The sequence below is a fragment of the Talpa occidentalis genome, unplaced genomic scaffold (genome assembly GCF_014898055.3).
Source record: "Talpa occidentalis isolate TD23 unplaced genomic scaffold, MPIMG_talOcc4v2.1 talOcc4.8, whole genome shotgun sequence".
Classification (NCBI taxonomy): domain Eukaryota; kingdom Metazoa; phylum Chordata; class Mammalia; order Eulipotyphla; family Talpidae; genus Talpa; species Talpa occidentalis.
Window position 1 is genome coordinate 31135490 of NW_023605194.1, and position 18144 is coordinate 31153633.

Here is an 18144-nt window from a genome sequence, read left to right on the forward strand (position 1 = left end):
ATGTGCCACGGGGTGCTATGGGTGGCCCTGCCTATGCTCTCCCTGCTGGCCTGCACAGCGCAGGGGAAGCCACTGCAGAGCCGGGGGAGAGCTGTGTCTGGGGGAGATGCCCACCGCTTGCTAGGGCAGCCTGGAGGTGAGCAGGAGGAAGGCACTTTCGACCTGAGGATGTTCCTGGAGAACATGAAGGTGGATTTTCTACGCAGCCTCAACCTGAGTGGGGTCCCTTCCCAGGACAAAACCCAAGCAGAGCCCCCACAGTACATGATCGACCTCTACAACAGATACACCAGCGACAAGTCGTCCACCCCTGCCTCCAACATCGTGCGCAGCTTCAGCATGGAAGGTAGAGTCACAGGGCCCTGGGGGGACGGAGGAGGGGGCCAGTGGGCCACAGCCACTCTCCAATATGGTGGCTGCCAGCCACATGAGGTTTTAAGTTAATTTAAATGAAATAATATTAATAAATACAGCTCTTTGGTTTTACTAACTTCGAGTACTCAACAGTATGTGTTGAGTTAATGGTTACCCTATAACCATTATTGCACATAAAGTCCTACTGGACAGCTCTGCTCCAGAAGATTCTCCTGCCCTGGCCCAATGCCACATTTAACGCAGTAGGTGCTGCATTTATGCTAGTTTCCTTTCTTCCATCATTCACGCTTTTCCCTTCCTGTCCCCTTTCTACTTCAAAGTAGTTTAAGTTAACCTCCAACCACCTGATACATTTCTGAATTTCGAGAGAATGTGTATTTCTCTCTTACAGAAAGATGTCTAAAATTCAGATAAATTCCTTTAAGAGGAGTGTTGGAGGAGAACTTCATTCTTTCCTGAAGACAAAAATCTCCCTGATTCTGGAGGACTGGATGATGACAAATGTCGACCTAGGGCTTCTACACTTATTCATACAATATAGGTGAAGTGATTTGTGAACAGGGAAGTCACACTTTGCAGATGCTTTCCAAGGTTGTCTGTAAGTTAAGTGACTGGATCCCGACCTAGAGCAACTTACCAGCACAGCTCAGCTCTCTCTGCCACTGCAGGCTCCCTCTGGACAGCGAGGCAAAAAGGGCCTCCCCCTTCCTGGGCTTAAGACCTGCAAACTCCTAATAAGGCCCAGCTCAGTGCCACTAGCCTATAGAGCGTCCTTCTAAAGGACGCTATGATCACCATACATGTCCAGCAGTGATGGATTTTTCTGATTGCCTAAAAGAAGAAGAAAAATATCTAAGTTTTTTAATGGGAATTTACCTGGTTTTTAAAATACTAGCCTAATTTTTTTTTAAATGCACCCTCCTAGCATCTCATCAGATCCAGGCAGCCTGTCTATGCCCACTGCTTTCAGGGGAAGCTGGGCTTCTTTGGCTGCACAAAATTACCAGATCCCATAGTCTGGGAGGCAGTGTTTGGAGCCATCTCCATGACGCCTCCTCTCGCATTGTCCATGTCCTAGAAACAAGTGCTCTGATCTGATCCCAGCTCTGCCTGAGGCCAGCACTCCTGGGGAGACCAATTATGCCTCTCTTCACAGATGGTCCAAATGCAGCTCAGGAAGGGAGGACACTGGTTTTCTAGATGTATGACTGTGCTGCCATGGCCCTTTTCAAGGCACACCACAGTATGAGCACATAAGGTCACTTGCTGCTGCTGCCCAACATGTACCGTGGGAGCGTGAATGGTGTATTCACACTGGGTGAGGAGACCACAGAGAGCTGCGTGAAAGTCTCATGCTTGGGGGGAGTGGGGGTGAGGTGTGTGCCCAGGTGAGAAAGAAGTTCTCACCTGGGAAGGACAGAGAAGTAATGCTTGGCTATGAGCCAGAGGAAATGCTGAGTAAATTCCATGTGCCATCTCCTTGAAGCTGCACAATCACACTCTGAAAGGCAGGAAGGATGATCTCCATGCTGCAGACAAGGAAACCAAGGCACAGAGACAGAGAAACTCAAAGCTCATCCAAGGTCACAGCCTAGGAAAGGACAGAGTATGGACTGGCTCTTGGGTCTGCCAGACACTGAAATCTGCCAAGTTTCAGAAAGGCCTATGGCTCCTCTGGTGTTGGCACATAGTAGGTGGTCACAAAATGCAATTTCTCTTCCCTCTCTGTGACTGAGCCATGGTATAATAGAGGCATGCTAATGACTCTGTGTCTGCCAGCAGTGGGAAACAGACAATCATGCATCTGAAAGGCAAGTCCTGGTTTGGCCTGACATGACAAGGCAGTCTAGGAGACTTTATTTATCTCCTCAAATATTACATAAAGGCATCCACTTTTAAGCTTTGCTTGGAAATTACAATTCTGAATGATTATTATACGATTTAGGTGCTGAGAGTTTTAACCATTGTCTTCATGCTGGAATTTCACCCTCCCCCCCAGGATCGCTCCTTCGAAATCATATACTCAGGACCTGCACTCTGAGGCTGGCAATGAACTTTATTTGGTTCTCTTTTGTTTTGCTTTGTTTTGAAGTAAGGATAATTACAGGATGTGTGCACATTAGCCATTAAATGCCCTGAATCCAGTTTCCACATCTGTATATGTGAAAAGTAGGTTAGATTGTTTGTGGTCAGTGTAAGGAGTAAAGTGAAGCGAAGCCCACTAGTGCCCTGTGGGCAGCCAGTAGATGGCAATAAAGATTGGAACTGTCAACTCCAATGTAAGGCATCTCCTGCCTCTGCTTTTCTTTGAAAGCTGTAAATGTATCTTTCAAAATACTCTTCTCCATGAAGGGCTTATGTGGAACCAAATAGAGATTTGATAAAGATGATGTCATCCCAGGTGCCCCTTCATCTAAACCATAGACTCAGCTTTGGTGTCAGGAAACCAGACCCTACCCACAGATGTCGATCACTGTGTCTTTGTATTTCAGATGCCATCTCTATATCCACCACAGAAGACTTCCCCTTCCAGAAACACATCCTGCTCTTCAACATCTCCATTCCTAGGCACGAGCAGATCACCAGGGCAGAGCTCCGACTCTACGTTTCCTGTCAAAGTCACATGACTTCCTCTCATGAGCTGAAAGGAAACATGGTCATTTATGATGTTCTGGATGGGGAAGATGCGTGGGATGCTTCGAAGAGAACCAAGACCTTTCTGGTGTCCCAGGACATTCGGGAGGAGGGCTGGGAGACCTTTGAGGTTTCCAGTGCTGTGAAGCGGTGGGTCAGGGCAGACTCCACCAAGAGCAAAAATAAACTGGAAGTAATTGTAGAGAATCACAGAAAGGGCTGTGACAAGCTGGACATCAGTGTACCTCCAGGCTCCAAAAACCTGCCCTTCTTCGTCATCTTCTCCAATGACCGCAGCAACGGGACCAAAGAGACCAGGCTGGAGCTCAGGGAGATGATCGGTCATGAACAGGAGAGTGTGATCAAGAACAACCCAGTAGAGGCAGGTGAGGACAAGGATGAGGAAGAAGCCGTGGAAGGCCACATGGCCACTGGGTCATCCTTAGCCAGAAGAAAGAGGAGTGCTGGGGCCAGCAACCACTGTCAAAAGACCTCCCTGAGGGTTAACTTCGAGGACATTGGCTGGGACAGCTGGATCATTGCACCCAAGGAGTATGATGCCTATGAGTGTAAAGGTGGCTGCTTCTTCCCCCTCGCTGATGACGTGACCCCAACAAAACATGCCATTGTGCAGACCCTGGTGCATCTCAAGTTCCCCATGAAAGTGGGCAAGGCTTGTTGTGTGCCCACCAAACTGAGCCCAATTTCCATCCTTTACAAGGATGACATGGGGGTCCCCACCCTCAAGTACCATTATGAAGGGATGAGTGTGGCAGAGTGTGGGTGCAGGTAGTGCCAGGCTGAGGGTGGGGGAAGTTGGACAAGGGGGGGTCCTAGTGAGAGGTCCTGCATCCCCCTGGGCATGACAGGGACTAAGTCCATCTTCTTGCCAGTCTGGAGAAGGAAAGGGAGCTGCCCTGTCTTTAAGGTGAAGGCCTGTTCTCCCTCCCACAGCCCACGCCCAAGCACACACCACTGGTTTAACTGCAGGGATGGCGGTGGCACAGGGAGGTGTGTACCTGGGGAGCAAAAGAAAAGATGGATCTGGAAGGGGTTTGGGGATGGAAGAGGAAATGATGAAAAGAGGACAAGAGAAAAAATACTCCAGAGACAGCAGAAGACTAAGCAGGTCTGAGCAGAGGAGTATAGACAGATTGGTAATGTGCAGAGATTTATGGAAATTCAAGGAATCATCAAAAGGCTTATTCCAATAACCTCAGGGAGTGCAGGAGAAAGGATCAGAATGTGCTCTACACCCATCATAATGTGCTTCCACAACCCAATTATGATCCCCAATTTATATACACAAAGCCCAAAACTCAGGCAGGTTAAACAGCACCAGTCACTGGCACAATTCGACCACGCAGTTCCCCATAGGTCCGTGAATCATCAAAGCCAGAACCTTCAAAAATTCCCACTGCAGTTTAGCAGGTCACCTTCCAGCTAAGGAACAATTCGACATTGGGAAGCAGGGTGGTGGAGTTAACTGGGCCGAGAGCAGCCAGGACCCACCCGTGTGACTGGGCTGCTTGTCACATCCAGGGCGTGCCCTGATTGCTCAGGGTCTGTGCTGATTCAGTGACCAAATGCTTTTTAAAATGACCCCCAAGTCAATGAAAAACTATCATCCAAACCAACTGCAGGATGGAGAGCGTGCAGGACAGCAGCCCTCAGGCCCCAATGTGCAAAGCGCCTGGAGAAACTGTGAGCCACTGGCACAGTGCTTATACGGCAACAGTTTACACAGGGCCACTCACTGCCCATGGACTCAAATTGTGTGCCAGTTTGCAAGGGGCAGGAGCAATTTATCCAGAGACATGGGATGGCCTACTGCCTGAATCTCTCAGCTACCTGCTCAGCATAGCCAACTCTCCAATGTAACACGCCCCTGGGCGTCCCTCCCACAAGACTGCCCTGGAGATAAGGCCTTGGTTTCAATTTATTGGAATAAATGCACTCTTGCTTTGGTATTTGCAACATCCCTATTTTTTACTTCTTGGTGACATGTCCTTAAGTGGTGACATCCAGCCCTCCTGAGTGAGGGCTCCCCAGCCACTGAAGAAATCAGGTCCTATTGGCCACAGTTGGTTCTGCTGGCACTTGGGAAAGGTGAGTACCAGCCCCTGCCCTGGGCTTCAACAGAAGGGCCAGTCTCAGTAACCAATGACCACAAGAGAGGACAAAGAATCTTCTTTCCTGTGTTTCATCCTCTCCTTTGTCTCTTCAGGCCACACATGGGGTGGGATAGAGTAAGAAAGAGTCTGGAGGCAGTGAGGATTTCACTCCCTGGCCCTTCTGACCACTGGCCAGAACAGCATGTACAGGGGGCCCAGAGGCCTGGGCATTCCCACTGGTTGAAACTCCCACTATACTTAAAAGAAAAAAAGTGGTTTGTGTTAAATGTTTACACGGAACCAATGAACAGCTTTAACACAAAATACAATAGAACATCATTGTTTAATTACTGGAGTTGTAGTGAATGCTAATTTCTGGTACAACAATGTGCTCAGTCATAAAGATGGTGGTGAACATCTTTTAGTCCTGGTGATATATTTCTGTGCCTGCATCAAAGTTTTACTTGGAAATAAAGTGAATGTGCAATCTTTGGCCTTTCCTGAAGGTAGGACCTAGTCTGCCCACCCCTCCCTAGAATCCCTTCTTTCCTTGGGGGCTTTAGGTAGTGGTGGTGGGAAGGCCACAGAGATGGAGCTGCTGCAGGGGTGACTGGATATGGCATGCAGGGCTTTGGCATGTTGGAGTGAGCAGACATGTCCATATAAGGGTGTGCGTGAGGATAGCCTCCCTACATGTCAGGGAGGAAGTCCCCGCTCTTGCTAAGAGACACATCTCCAGATGCCTCTTCCAGCATCTTCTCACACTATGCCCCTGCTCAGATGCCCATCTCCAGCCAAACACCCCCAAAGCCATTGTCATTGTCTTGCAAACATCTACACTCACGCATACTCACCCCACATAGGCATTCTCACACGTATGCCCTTGTATGGACACATCCTCTCATCCCAGTGTGAAGAGGCACTTAAAGCCACTTCCTGTTCTTGGCCCTTGGGCCACTGCCCTGGCCAGCCCCACTCCCAGCTCCACGCATGGCCTGAGTCCATCTTTCAGGAGAGTCTAGCTCAAGTTCTCCCGCCTCCGCCCTTCTCTGACACTCTCGTTCTGAACCTCTGGCTCTGGGGAGCGTCACGGTGCTTCTGCCTCACAGCTGTCAGACTCACACTAGCAGAAAGAAGCAGAGTTGCAGCATGAACTGGACAAGCCAGAATTTATACTCCTGGGCAGGTGCTGCCCACTCCTGGCTGCTCCCTTTGGGTGCTGCCCTCACTGGTCACTGCTTCTCTTGTCCTGCCTGTGAAGGGCCTGATCAGCCAGGTATCCACAGTGGAGGAAACCTCGCTGCAGAAGGATGCCCTTCTCTTCTTTGCTCTGTTAATGTGGTCACTAAATGCTGTGGCTTGTACCTCTTCCAGAATTCTGCCAAAACTGGGAAAAGGAAATTTCTGGGTCAGTCTGACTAGTAACCTTCTAAGTCTGACTTAACAAGAGCTGGGCCCATGTAAGTAGGAGTGAGAGTTCACATTCCTCTGAAACTCAACTGTCCCTCACCCAATTGGGAACTAAGTCTTTGTCTCTTCATTCAGCTGGTCTGACCAGCTGCCTCTGTCCTGGGCCCCACCCCAGAATCTGCCTTACAGTTCTGCCCTGCCTGCCTCTGAGGGCCTCTGCCTCTGGACCCATCTCAGGGGCTCCAAGTGGCTCCTCCCCCTCAGGAGGAGGGGAAAGCTCTTTGCAGAAGCCCCCAGGGAGAGCAGGAAGCAGAGGTCCAGCACCGGGCACATGCCTATACAGAGTATGTGGTGGGGGGCCAAGGCAAGCCCACCTCTCTCTGAGGATGCCCTCTGCAACGACAGCTCCTGCAGCAGAGGCCTGGTCTTAAGTGCTGTGAAGGAGGCAATCAGGCGCTTCTGTCTTCTCACCGCGGGGCTTACATTCCCAGGGCTCTGCGATGTACACAGGCACAGGTGCGTGGCCTGGACAGCTGAACAGAGCCACTGGCTTCATGTTCTACATCACCATCTTAAAATTCATAAAATTTTTTTTATGAGAACTCTGCATTTTCATTCTGAACTTGGCCCTGCAAATGATGGAGCTACTCTTGAATGCATGTGTGTGGTCGGTATGGTTCTCCAAGTCCCAGAGATACTCTGGAGGCTGCTTCAGGCCTGAGCAATGGCTTGATCCTAGTGTGGCAAGGAGCTTGCCCCAGGTCTGAGGCCTGAGCCTGGGAACCAGTCCCGCCCCCTCCTCTCTGGTCCACAGAGATCCAGAGGCTTTCTCCCATTTGTGAGCCAAAGGCAGCCACGCTGTTCAGTTCTCAAAGGTGGCCTAGTCCATCATGCAAATTGGCAGCTCTTGGGGGCTTCCAGGTTCCTGGGAAAGCTGGGAGCAGCCTGATGAGGTGGGGGCCAGGTTTTCCCAGACTTGCCTTTAACAAGGACACTGGAGACCATAACAGGCAGGCAGCCCTGGAAACAGGTGGCTTCCTTAGGATCTGATAGAATAAAGCTTCCAGAACTTTTTTTTTTTTCCAATCAGAGTATCCACCCCAGTCAGAAATCTCACAAGATTGGCCTCCGCTTTCCTGTACGCTTCTCACACAGGAGACCACCCCTCCCCAGGGGATCCCAACTTGCTTCGTTAGTGGGTGACTCTGTCCATTGGAGAGATGGACTGAGCCTGGTCTGGGCCAAAGTCTGCCTCTCCACAGCTCCCTCCTGTGAGCCTTTGTTCTGAGGGTCCCCATGCCCCTGGAGAACCCTGACATTCGAGCCCTCTTGATGGGGGCTACAGGACCTCCACTGAGGCAGACATGGCCAGGAGACTGCGAGGGGCCAGGGCCTCTTCAGGTTTGATTGAAGTGAACAAAATAAGGACAATGGAATAACACTCATAAAAGCTAAATGAAGTTTGTAGGATGTTTGAATACTTCCCTTTTTTCTATGAAGTGATAGAGATCATAGGTAATAGACAAATAAAATGCTGATAACTCTACATTAATCCTCAAAACTATTTCTGATTCACACCAATGTACACGTCTGATGGACCTGGAGGAAAAGGAAGGGGAAAAAGGCGAAAAGAAAGGCTACAGCATGGAGGAAAATTATTACGAGCAAGGACAGCATCTGGTCTATAGGCCCTGCTCAGTAGCAACAGCAACAACCTGTCGGTAACCCCAGACACAGGATGAGGCGACCCCAGATAGGATGCTCTGTGAAGGACTACGCCAGGCCAAAGGCACCACTGAGACCAAAAGCTGGTACTAGCTCCCTGATTCTCCAGAAACAGAAAGAAATATGGTCAGATAGTAATTGCTAAATCCAGACAATAGATTTTGGAGTGTTCACTTTGTTGTAGGTTTGAAAATGGCCAATGGACAGGGTGAGCAGTTTCTAGTACACACTGTAGGGAGAATTGCTGGTGTCCTGGGCTGCTGCAGTCTAGAGACCAGCGCATGAGTGCAGACATCTGTAAAGGAACCACAACCCGGAGCACAGGTCACGTCTCAGGCCGCGCAGAAGCTGTGCTGCAGAGACTGCACGATCACCTGCTTCTGCAGCTCCCTTGCTTGGAAAGGCATTGGGAAAACATGACAAGACTCCAACAATATATTTCACCAAGACTTCCTCCCTAGGCAATCACCAACTAGCATCACTGAAGAGTATTCCATGTGGAAAACTGCTGACAGTTATGTGCCACATGAATAGTGAAAAGCAGGGCAAGCTGAAAATAATATGAAACTAGTGGAGGTCCCAGCCAACTCCCAAACACATGTCTAGCAGCAACTGTACATCTGACCCTGTGGGTGAGGCCCAGGAGTAACTCTCAACACAGAATCCACAAAAGGAAAGGCTGGGGGAAGCTACTGCCCTACACAGCCTGTCCAGGGGCATTCCTGGGGCTCTCCTAGAACTCGGGATGGATTAGGTACAACACATTGCCTATATTAGAAAAATATGTTCACCAGAAAATGCAGCACAAACAGAATAGCTATCTCCCAGCCCCTTCTAGGGGGTCTCCCATACTAGAAGCTTCTTGTCCCGCCAGACCACCCAGGGACTATGTTTCTATAACACCATAGTCACAGCCACCCTGAAGAGCCACCAAACATTTTCCATCAGACTATGAATTTGCTCAGCAGATCTATAAAAATACCCTCTAGCTACAAACAGCAATCACCATTGTTCTTTTTAATTACATTGCCATTAGAGCAGACTGTGATTTGCTTTTAAATTTTAAACTTTATATGTTCCCATCTATCCCTCTCTCTTTGTTTGCAATAAACATAATTTCTTAGGGGAGATTTCAATTCAAAACAAAATCCCTGGGATTTGGAGAAAGTGGGTGAATCACCAAGGAGACAGTAGCAGCCAGAGCGGATAGAGGATGAAAGGTAGAGAGGACCCTGGACAGATGGGGGCTATCAGAACAGTGACTTCAGGTGGAGACTATACCCAGGACCCAGAGGACACAGAGCCTAAGGGTTAGTAGCATCATCTAACTTCTCAGACCTCGGTCAGTCCCGTGGTAGACTGAACAGTGGTCCTGAAAGCATCTGAGCACTACCAGGTCCCCAGAAGCTGTGGATATGACTTTACATGGCACAAAAAGCGGCCATATCCTTAATAGCAAAAGATGTGATGAAAGATCTTGAGAAGAGGGCATTGGAGATTGTCCAGGCGGGCCCTAAGTACAATTGTGTGTATTCATGTGAGAGAGGCACGCAGAGTAGAGACAGATAGACCAAAGAGGAGGAGAGGACGTGACCACAGAGGCAGAGACTGGGGGCTGAAGTACACGCCAAGGCACGCCCACAGCCACCAGAAGCCAGAAGCCCTGCAGTGGCAATTGTCCCGAGTGCCCCGAGAGAGCGCCCAGCCGTACCTTCATCTCAGACTTCTGACCTCCAGAGGTGAGAGAAAATAAACGGCAGTTGTTTAAGCCCCCCAGTTTGTGATCATTTATTACAGCGACCACAGGAAACTAAAAGCCACTAAATTGTGTACTTTCACTGAGTGAATTGCATACATGTAGATTATAGTTTAACAAAACTGTTTTTTAAAAATAAAGATTAAGTAAGACAGCTTTCATGATCTGGAACAAGTAGATTAGACGATTATTTTTCAAATCCATTCTGCCTTCCAAAGCCATCTGTCTCTATCCCTTTGTACCTCCTCTTGTGATTCCAAGTGTCTTCTCCAATTCCTCCTTACTGGGATACCCCGAGACCAGGAAGTCCTCAGCGCCAAGCCCACCAGTAGGGACTAGATTCCCCTGCAGAGCAAGCCCTCCCCGCAGCATGGCTCAGACCACATAGCCCAAACACGGGAATCTCTACTCAACCCAGAAACTCTTCAGGGTGCTGATGGAGGAGCACACACAGGAGGAAGGTGACTCTTGGGAGTGTTCATTAGGTACATCCTTGATCTAGACAATCCTCAACCAATATAACACCTCCCGAGATTGGTTCCATACCAGGTACCTTGAAAAACAGGATGAGGAGGTGTAAGGGAAGGAGAAGGACCACCTTCTGTTGCCTCCTGTTCTGGCCTCTGTCCTATTCAGCTCCCTACCCCTCGGCCCAGCCCTAGAGCAGTCAGTCCTACATCAAGCCTGCATCCTGGTGAGTGGTCCCAGCCTCAGTGCCTTGACCTGACCAACTCAGGCTCTGCAGGGTCTGCCCCTCTATTTGCGCAAGGCCTCCCGGGTGGTCCTGCTTTTAGATTTCCCAGACTCTGTTCGACTAACCACTCTACTGTTTCCGGTTCCCAATGTCATACCATCTTATCACTTAGTTTCTGGGGAGCTGGAGGTGATGTGCTAACTGCTGGGTTCAGTTCCCCCCCCCCATCCCCAGCATCTTGCAGACTATCTGCCCTGGAGTTATCGAGACACGACATCACTAAGGTCACAAAGCCAGAGGAGAACTAGTCCCGACTCAAGCCCCTCTCCCACTCCTGCCACAAGTCCATGCCTGGGGGTCTTACATAGACACAGGACCCAAAGCCTTGGGGAGTGTGTGTGGACTCCGCAGAGGATGACAACGTGTCCTCCTCCTTCAGCTGGCCCACTGCTCCTCAGCTCTGTGATCTTGTGCAAGTACTGAGTATCAGCTTCCTCATCCACAAAGCTGGAGGAATGGCGGCTAGGAGAAATCACCATGGATGTGTGTTGTGAGTGAGTCCAGTGACTGCAGACCTCTCTGTGAACAAACGCTGCTCGAGCCCTGTGGATTTGGGCAGCAGGAGGCCCATTTGAATGTTGGCTACTATTCTCACAGACCTGATTAAAAAATCATTTGTTCTGCATGAACTGTCTCCAGATTCAAAACTTCTTTGTCTTTATTTGTGAAAATCATACAATCCAAGAAGCTCTTTGGCCCGTGCTCTCCCACGCTGTCTCTGGGCTGACAGCGTGCTCTCATTGTTTATATAATTTGTGCCCCCACTGCACAGATGTTAGTTGTAGGCAAGGGGCAGAACAACCACATGCTTCCAAGAGGTTTCCATTCTGCAGAGAACTGAAGTGGGCATCATGCCCACTGCTAATAGGACCTCGGCCACTATTCTGTACCCCTGGTACCTTAAAACACCCGATTTAAAGTCCCTTTTCCCAACTTAGTTCATTGCCTGATACGCAGTGCCTCTTGGAGGCTTCAGTGAGAGCTGCACTTGCAGTTCTATTCCCTTCTGCTTCCACATGCCTGAGTGAGGTCTGTCTTCTCTGGACTGTGAACAGCTCCGAAGGAGAGTGATTAACAGCTGGAATAGTCTATATTCTGGGATACCAGTTACTGTTTTTCTTTCATGGTGAACATGGTCAGCTGAGAAGTGGGAACAAGGAATAAATGTTACCAGTTCTCCTTCCACATCTACAGCAGTACTTCTCAGCTCCTGAGATAGTTGAAAACTACATTTTGGAAAATAGACTGTTCCTTAAAACAAAAATTACACATTCTGATCCGAGAAAAAATAAAAACCCATGCCCATGGGCCTCCCCGGTGGCGCAGTGGTTGAATGCTAGGTTGCGAAGCTGCCTGCAGCCTCTGCAGCGCCGGTTCAATCCCCGGCTGCCAGGCGAGGGTCCACATGACGCACAGACCTCTCCTGCTGCCCGCTGCTCCCCTCAGCAGTGTACTTCATCAGTCTGCCTGTTCTGTTCCCCACTCTGGCTCTGGTGAATTCTGTCACCCTCCCGCACTTCTGATTGTAACCACTGCTTATATGAATAAATAAATAAATCTTTAAAAAAAATAAAAACAAAAACCCATGCTCATGCATAAGCATATACTCTAACCTTCACAGCAGTGCTCTTTGTAATAGCGACATGCTGAAAGGAACTACCACTGGAAGGAAGCAGTATCAGCCTGTTAGTGGATAATGAATGTGGTGTATCTATAGAATGGACTGCTAGTCAGCAATAAAATAAAAAATAAACTGATGGTTCATTCAACAGCACAGGTGCATCTCAAAATCCTCGTGCTAAGAAAAAGTAGACAGACAAAAACAGTACACGTGGTATAATTCCATTTACATAAAATTCTAGAAAGTGCATCTATAGTGATGATGCATCTATAAAGTGCATCTAAGCAGATCAGTGTGCACAGCTGGAGATGCGGGGGGGTTGGATAACACAGACACATGAGGAGAAATTGAGGATGTGGGCAATACAGACTTTATCTCGATTGTAGAGATAGTGTCACTGGTGTATATACATGTCAAGCTCACTTCAAAGATGGGCAGTTTCATTTGCAACAATATGGATAGAAATGAAGAGTATTATACTAAGCAAAATGTTAAAAGTAGAAAGGCAAATGCCAGGTGGTATCTTATATTGGAATATAGAGGAAAAAACCCAAAAGGTCAGAAAAAAATAAACCCTAGAAATCTGCTGTAGAATTGACACTACCAGAGGAATTGGGGTAGGGGGAGTCAGGACTGGACACAAGGAACTGTGGTGATAGGAATGTGTTTGCCTTGGTGGTGGGTGTGGTGTGGTCATGTACACCTGAAAGGCATGATCTAGCCCTCCTTCCAGCTATACTGCCTCCCGAATCCCCGTTCAAAATTGGTTTCCGAAAATAATTCCAAGGAAATGGCACAACTCATCGGAAGATGATGTTTTTAAAATAAAAGGTCTGTACTATGATATTCATATTTTACTATATGATGGTCAAACCTCCCACACAACCTCTGTTACAAATCACAACATTATGTAAATGCCCGAGTGTGTAACACCCTCTCTGAAGAGAAGCGGCCCGCAGAGAGGCCATCCGCCTCCAGGGGGTGCCATCGCCTTCCAAATAAAGGAAGGACTCACGATTTGCCTTTGGATAGCTCCTGCTGACTTTCAACCAGTAATTAGGGTTCTCTTCCTCTGCTCAGAGGACTAGGGCTTTATGCGTGAGATTGGCAGGGCAAAGCCCAGAACCTGGCCTGTCCGAGAACTGGGAGCAGCATAGTTAGGGGTCTCTGGTGGCTTCTGTTCCTCCCCATGCTGCATCACCAATGTTTTCTTAAGTTCATGACTTTTTGACCATGAGCATTTAAAAGGCAACTGAGTCTGTTGACCACTAACCTCACAAACAGTCCAGATTTCCGGCCTCCACTGAAGTCTGCCTTTTGCCTAACACTCTTTCCTGCCCTTTCCTAAAGGCGGCTTAGGTTCCCTTCCAGACACATGCTCTCAAAGGGCTGGTCTCCGGAGCATTCATCCTGGCCTTCCTCAGGCAAGGTTGGGGTCTCCCCATGGAAACTGAGGTGCTCTGTTGGTTCCTGCAGGTGGCAGTGTGGCTCCTTCCAAATGCAGAGGGAAATAACTAGTGGGTCCATTTCCTCTCCTCTTCCCACTGCAGCGAGGCCTCCTCACAATGCCGCTCAGAGCCAGACCTCCAGAGCCCTGGCCCAAACTCCTCCCCTCTGAGACCTTCCTATCTCCCCATCTCCAAGACTCACCTCCCCACACAGGTAACATGGCATCCAGAGATGTCTACAGCTCTGGGCCACCCCCCTTCTCCTGTCAAGACACTGAGTTCCCAGTTAACATCACCTCAACTTTGAGGTCAGCTTATGCCCCACGCCTCAGGCCTCCCAGGGCACTCTCCTACCCACAAATATGATGTGGGCACACCCCATGCGCCCAGTGCCCAGGCACAGGCATCCGTCTGTCACACTGGACTCCCGTTGTCTCTCCCAAAAGACAAGGACTGTGGGTCAAATTCACTAGTCAGTGGGGTGAGGGGCAGGTTGCCGTCTTGGACAGAGTGGGTGTCATAGACAGGGCAAGAAGAGGTGGAGTTCAGGGGCAGTTTAGACGGCTCCTTGGCCTCTGAGGCGCCCATCAGTTCCTTCCCAAGCACAAGCCTGAGCTCCAAGATGGAGACCCTGTTAGAGGGTCGGAAACTGTATGTGAAGTGAACAAATCCTGAAAGGAAAGTGAACAACAGTCAAAAGAACTACATTGACTCAAACGTCCTCCCTGCAAATGGCTTTCACACAAACTGGCCTATTACATCAGACTGTAAGAGCCAATGTCTGCATTATTAGGAATAATGACAAATGTGACTAAACTAAAGAGTTACTGAGAGAAACCCAACATGCATTATATTGTTAATAAATGTACCCAGAACTCTTTCAATCCCGACAATGTTTCAAGCCTTAATATTTTGCTGGGTTCCTGAGAGCTAAGGTATCTGTGTGTGCACATGGGTGTGTGTGCGTGCATGAGTGTTTTTCCATTTCTCCTCTCACACACATGTTCTTCACATACTCAGTACAAAGAAACACAGACCAGGTGGCAGGCTGGTTTCATTTCAGGCTCCCCTTATACACCCAGTTACTCAGTATGGGCAGGGTGCTCACTTTGCCCCTTAACTTTAGGCTTGGCTGTGGGACCTGGCCAAGGACATATTAGTGGAAGTGACCCAAGCAGAATGATATACTTGAGATATGCTTCTCTCATGGCCTTGTCCCCCCATGCACTTGGCTCAACCAATGGAGAAGCATGATCTAGGTAGCTCACTGGCCCCATAAAAAGAGCATGACCTTAAATCCAAGCTAAAACTTGGAGCAGAGCCCAGTTCAACCCATCAAATCACAAACCCACAGTTAAGAAATCAATGCTTTGAGTAGTTTGCCACTGAGATTTTGTTACATAACAATAGCTGACTATTCCAGACATTGATGATAAACGTCAGTGAGGCGCCATGCTGGCTGTTTTCCACACATCACCCCTAAGACACAGGTGTGGTCATCTCCATTTTACAGGTAAACAAATGGAGATTCAGATGGTTAAAGCACCTTGTCCAAGTTCAGGACTAGTCTGTGAAAGGACTGCTATTAGAATGCAGATTTCTCTATCTCCAAGCCTAGGCTGAGTGCCAAACATGCTTCCATCCAAAAGGAACACTTTTGGGCCTCCCCTGGTGGTGTAGGCGGTTGAACACAGCGCTGTGAAGCTGTCTGCAGCCTTTGCAGCACCAGTTCGATCCCGGCTGGTGAGGGACCCACATGGTGCAGTAGACCTCTCCTGTCACACCTACTGCTCCCCTCAGCAGTATATTTCGTCAGTCTGCCTGTTCTGTTCCCTGCTCTGTCTCTGGTGAATCCTCTCACCTTCCTGCACATCTGGTCTGTACCTCAGTTCTTGTATAAATAAATAAATCTTTAAAAAAAAATAAAAAGGAACACTTTTACTGCTGTTAGAATCACCCTGTGGCCATCGGTCATCAGACCCTGGACCAGCAAAGTGCGTTATTTGATTTCATGACTTTACATCAGAGCACATCACAGGGCCTTGGTGGTCCTCTTCAAATCAAGGCGGAGCTGCTCATCTGTGAACTCCAGTGGGGGCAGTGTTTCAGACAACTGTGGGAATACCCTTTGCAAACGAAGGCCCGGTGAGCCTCATCTCTGCTTCCCAGTCAAGGCTGAAGCCACACTTACAGGTCTGCTGCACAGTCACTTTTAGCTGTGAGAAGTCATGTGCCGGGAGAGATGGTGACACTCCCGGAAGTACTCGTGGCAAATGGGGCATGTGAGGGCCTCTTCTCTTGACTTCTTAGAATGCAGGTCAGGCCCCACATGCTCCTTTTTGTGGTGGGAGCGCATGTGGAAGACTAGGTCAGAAGTTAGACAAAATTGGTGTGCACTTTGCACACCAATTCTGGGTAGACAGGCCCAGGGAGGTCAACGTGGGTGGCAGGAGGGTCCAAGAGACAGTTGGGGAAGATGACAAGGGTATGGGGACCTGCACCATGATATGCTTGAACCACAGTGTGGAGGCACCCAAGAAAGTGGTACAGAGAGGAGCATTTTGTGGCAGTGTTTTCAAGTTCCAGATATCACCCACCAAAAGCTTGGAATCTGAAAGCTGACCCCAACATGGAATGTGTGCCATGTTGATGAGTCCCAACAGCTCCCCAGGGTATCTGTAGATCCACCTTCTTGGAAGACAGATATTGACCCAGGTCTCCCTGCTGGACACCTGGCTGGTTTGCTGAAGGCGCTTCTCTGCTCCCCTGACGCTCCGCTGGGCCCTACAAAGACTGTGCCATCGGCTGGGCCACTGGGGACATCCTTGGTCAGCTGCTGGAGGCCACTGTGTCCCCTCTCCTGAGCCTGCATCTTCTTGAGCTGAGGTACCTCTGTGAAGGTGCTCTGCCCTTGTTCCCCGGACACTTCCTGGGCCCAAGACTTCTCCCCTCTGTGATTGTTGGGGGTTGCTGATAGTGCCAGCTCAGTACAAACTGTTTCCTGGCTGCCTCTGCCCAGGGCAGCCTCAGGACAGAGGTGGTTTGTTCTCTCCAGCAGCACTGGCTTATGGCCCCTGCCCCGCATAGGGTCACTAAGCCACCATCTGCTTTCAGCTCCCGAGGTCAGCAGAACCTCCTTTCCCGCAGCCATGTTAACTGGAAAGGCCTGGAGCAGCTAAGCAAGGTAGACCATCTTCGGGGCTTTGGAGCTGTTGAGGACTTGGCCCAGGGAGGAGCTGAGAGATGGGAGAGCAACCCTTTTGGCTGGGCCAGTCAACTAGACCCAAGGGCTCTGCAGAGAGAGGAAGCAACAGGCAGTGAGACCGGCCCTGGTCACGTGGGGCAGCACACACCGTGGCTATGTTAGAAAGTCCCCTCACCCAAGACCCTGCTCTGGGTGACTTGAGCTGACAAGTCTCAAGTCAACTTGACTCGAACTGACAAGTCTCCCTGGGAGTCCGGGCTGTGCTATGCGCGGGCTATGTGATGTCAGGCTGCCCAGAGAGCAAAAGGGGTAGGTTTCACCTGCTCCTACTCACACAAAACCCCGTCTCAGTCCTGAGCCAAGGTCCAGGGCAAGGGGAGCACCACCCACAGCCTGACCTGGTCCCGCTCACTGTCACCCCACTACTGAACCGGACTCTTTGCCCCTTGGGGTGAGACTGTGTTTCTAATTTATCCTTACGGCCTTATGAGCATCATGGCGTGACAGAGAACAGGCTCTCAGGAAGTGCTGGCTGCACTGGACTCAAGACCCTCTTTTATCCCAAGTTCTTAAACCTGCAAATTAAAAGGGAGGATTGTGTGATCAGTAGGACATTAGCACTGACAACAGGTGGTTTGGTTTTTATTTATGCTACGCAGGATTCTTCCTAGGCAAATCCTTTCTGTTTGGGAAACTTTGGAAACTCTCTGAAGCAGTTCAATCCCTGTTTTCCAGGCTTAGTTCTCCCATCATCCCTTTGACCCGGGGATCTACACTCCCTGCGCCTACTCCTGCACACCCCCAACATGACCTGCTAATTAATCGTCTTGGTTAAATTGTTGTTTGCATCCAAAGAGATCTGACTACGCTACATGCCACAACTCACAGGAAGTCAGCATCTATCACCTCTCACCGCCAGGACGCCATCAGGGAGGCTCACGCCACACAATGCTGCCACCCAGAGGCAGGAATCAGTACTGCCTGGCACTGTCTGCCCGGACAGGCCCTGCCAAAGTAACAGCACAGGAGGCTTCCAGCAAATAGTCTCAATAGTCTGCCTTGGTTGACAACTCTAGCATATTTGCACTGATTTAGGGAAATT

The 18144-nt window shown here is 49.4% G+C and overlaps 2 protein-coding genes across 2 annotated transcripts; one reads left to right on the forward strand and one right to left on the reverse strand.

Annotated features, from left to right (window-relative positions):
• Positions 1-3802, forward strand: GDF2 (growth differentiation factor 2). Its single transcript, XM_037495674.1, has 2 exons — positions 1-346; positions 2868-3802. Exons 1-2 carry the CDS (start codon positions 1-3, stop codon positions 3800-3802), a joined length of 1281 nt encoding a protein of 426 aa, XP_037351571.1.
• Positions 3803-16049: 12247 nt separating this feature from the next.
• Positions 16050-16988, reverse strand: ZNF488 (zinc finger protein 488). Its single transcript, XM_037497334.1, is given in 3 exon segments — positions 16050-16227; positions 16229-16508; positions 16511-16988. Coding segments are annotated over 3 exon segments (936 nt in total).
• Between the last annotated feature and the right edge of the window lie 1156 nt (positions 16989-18144).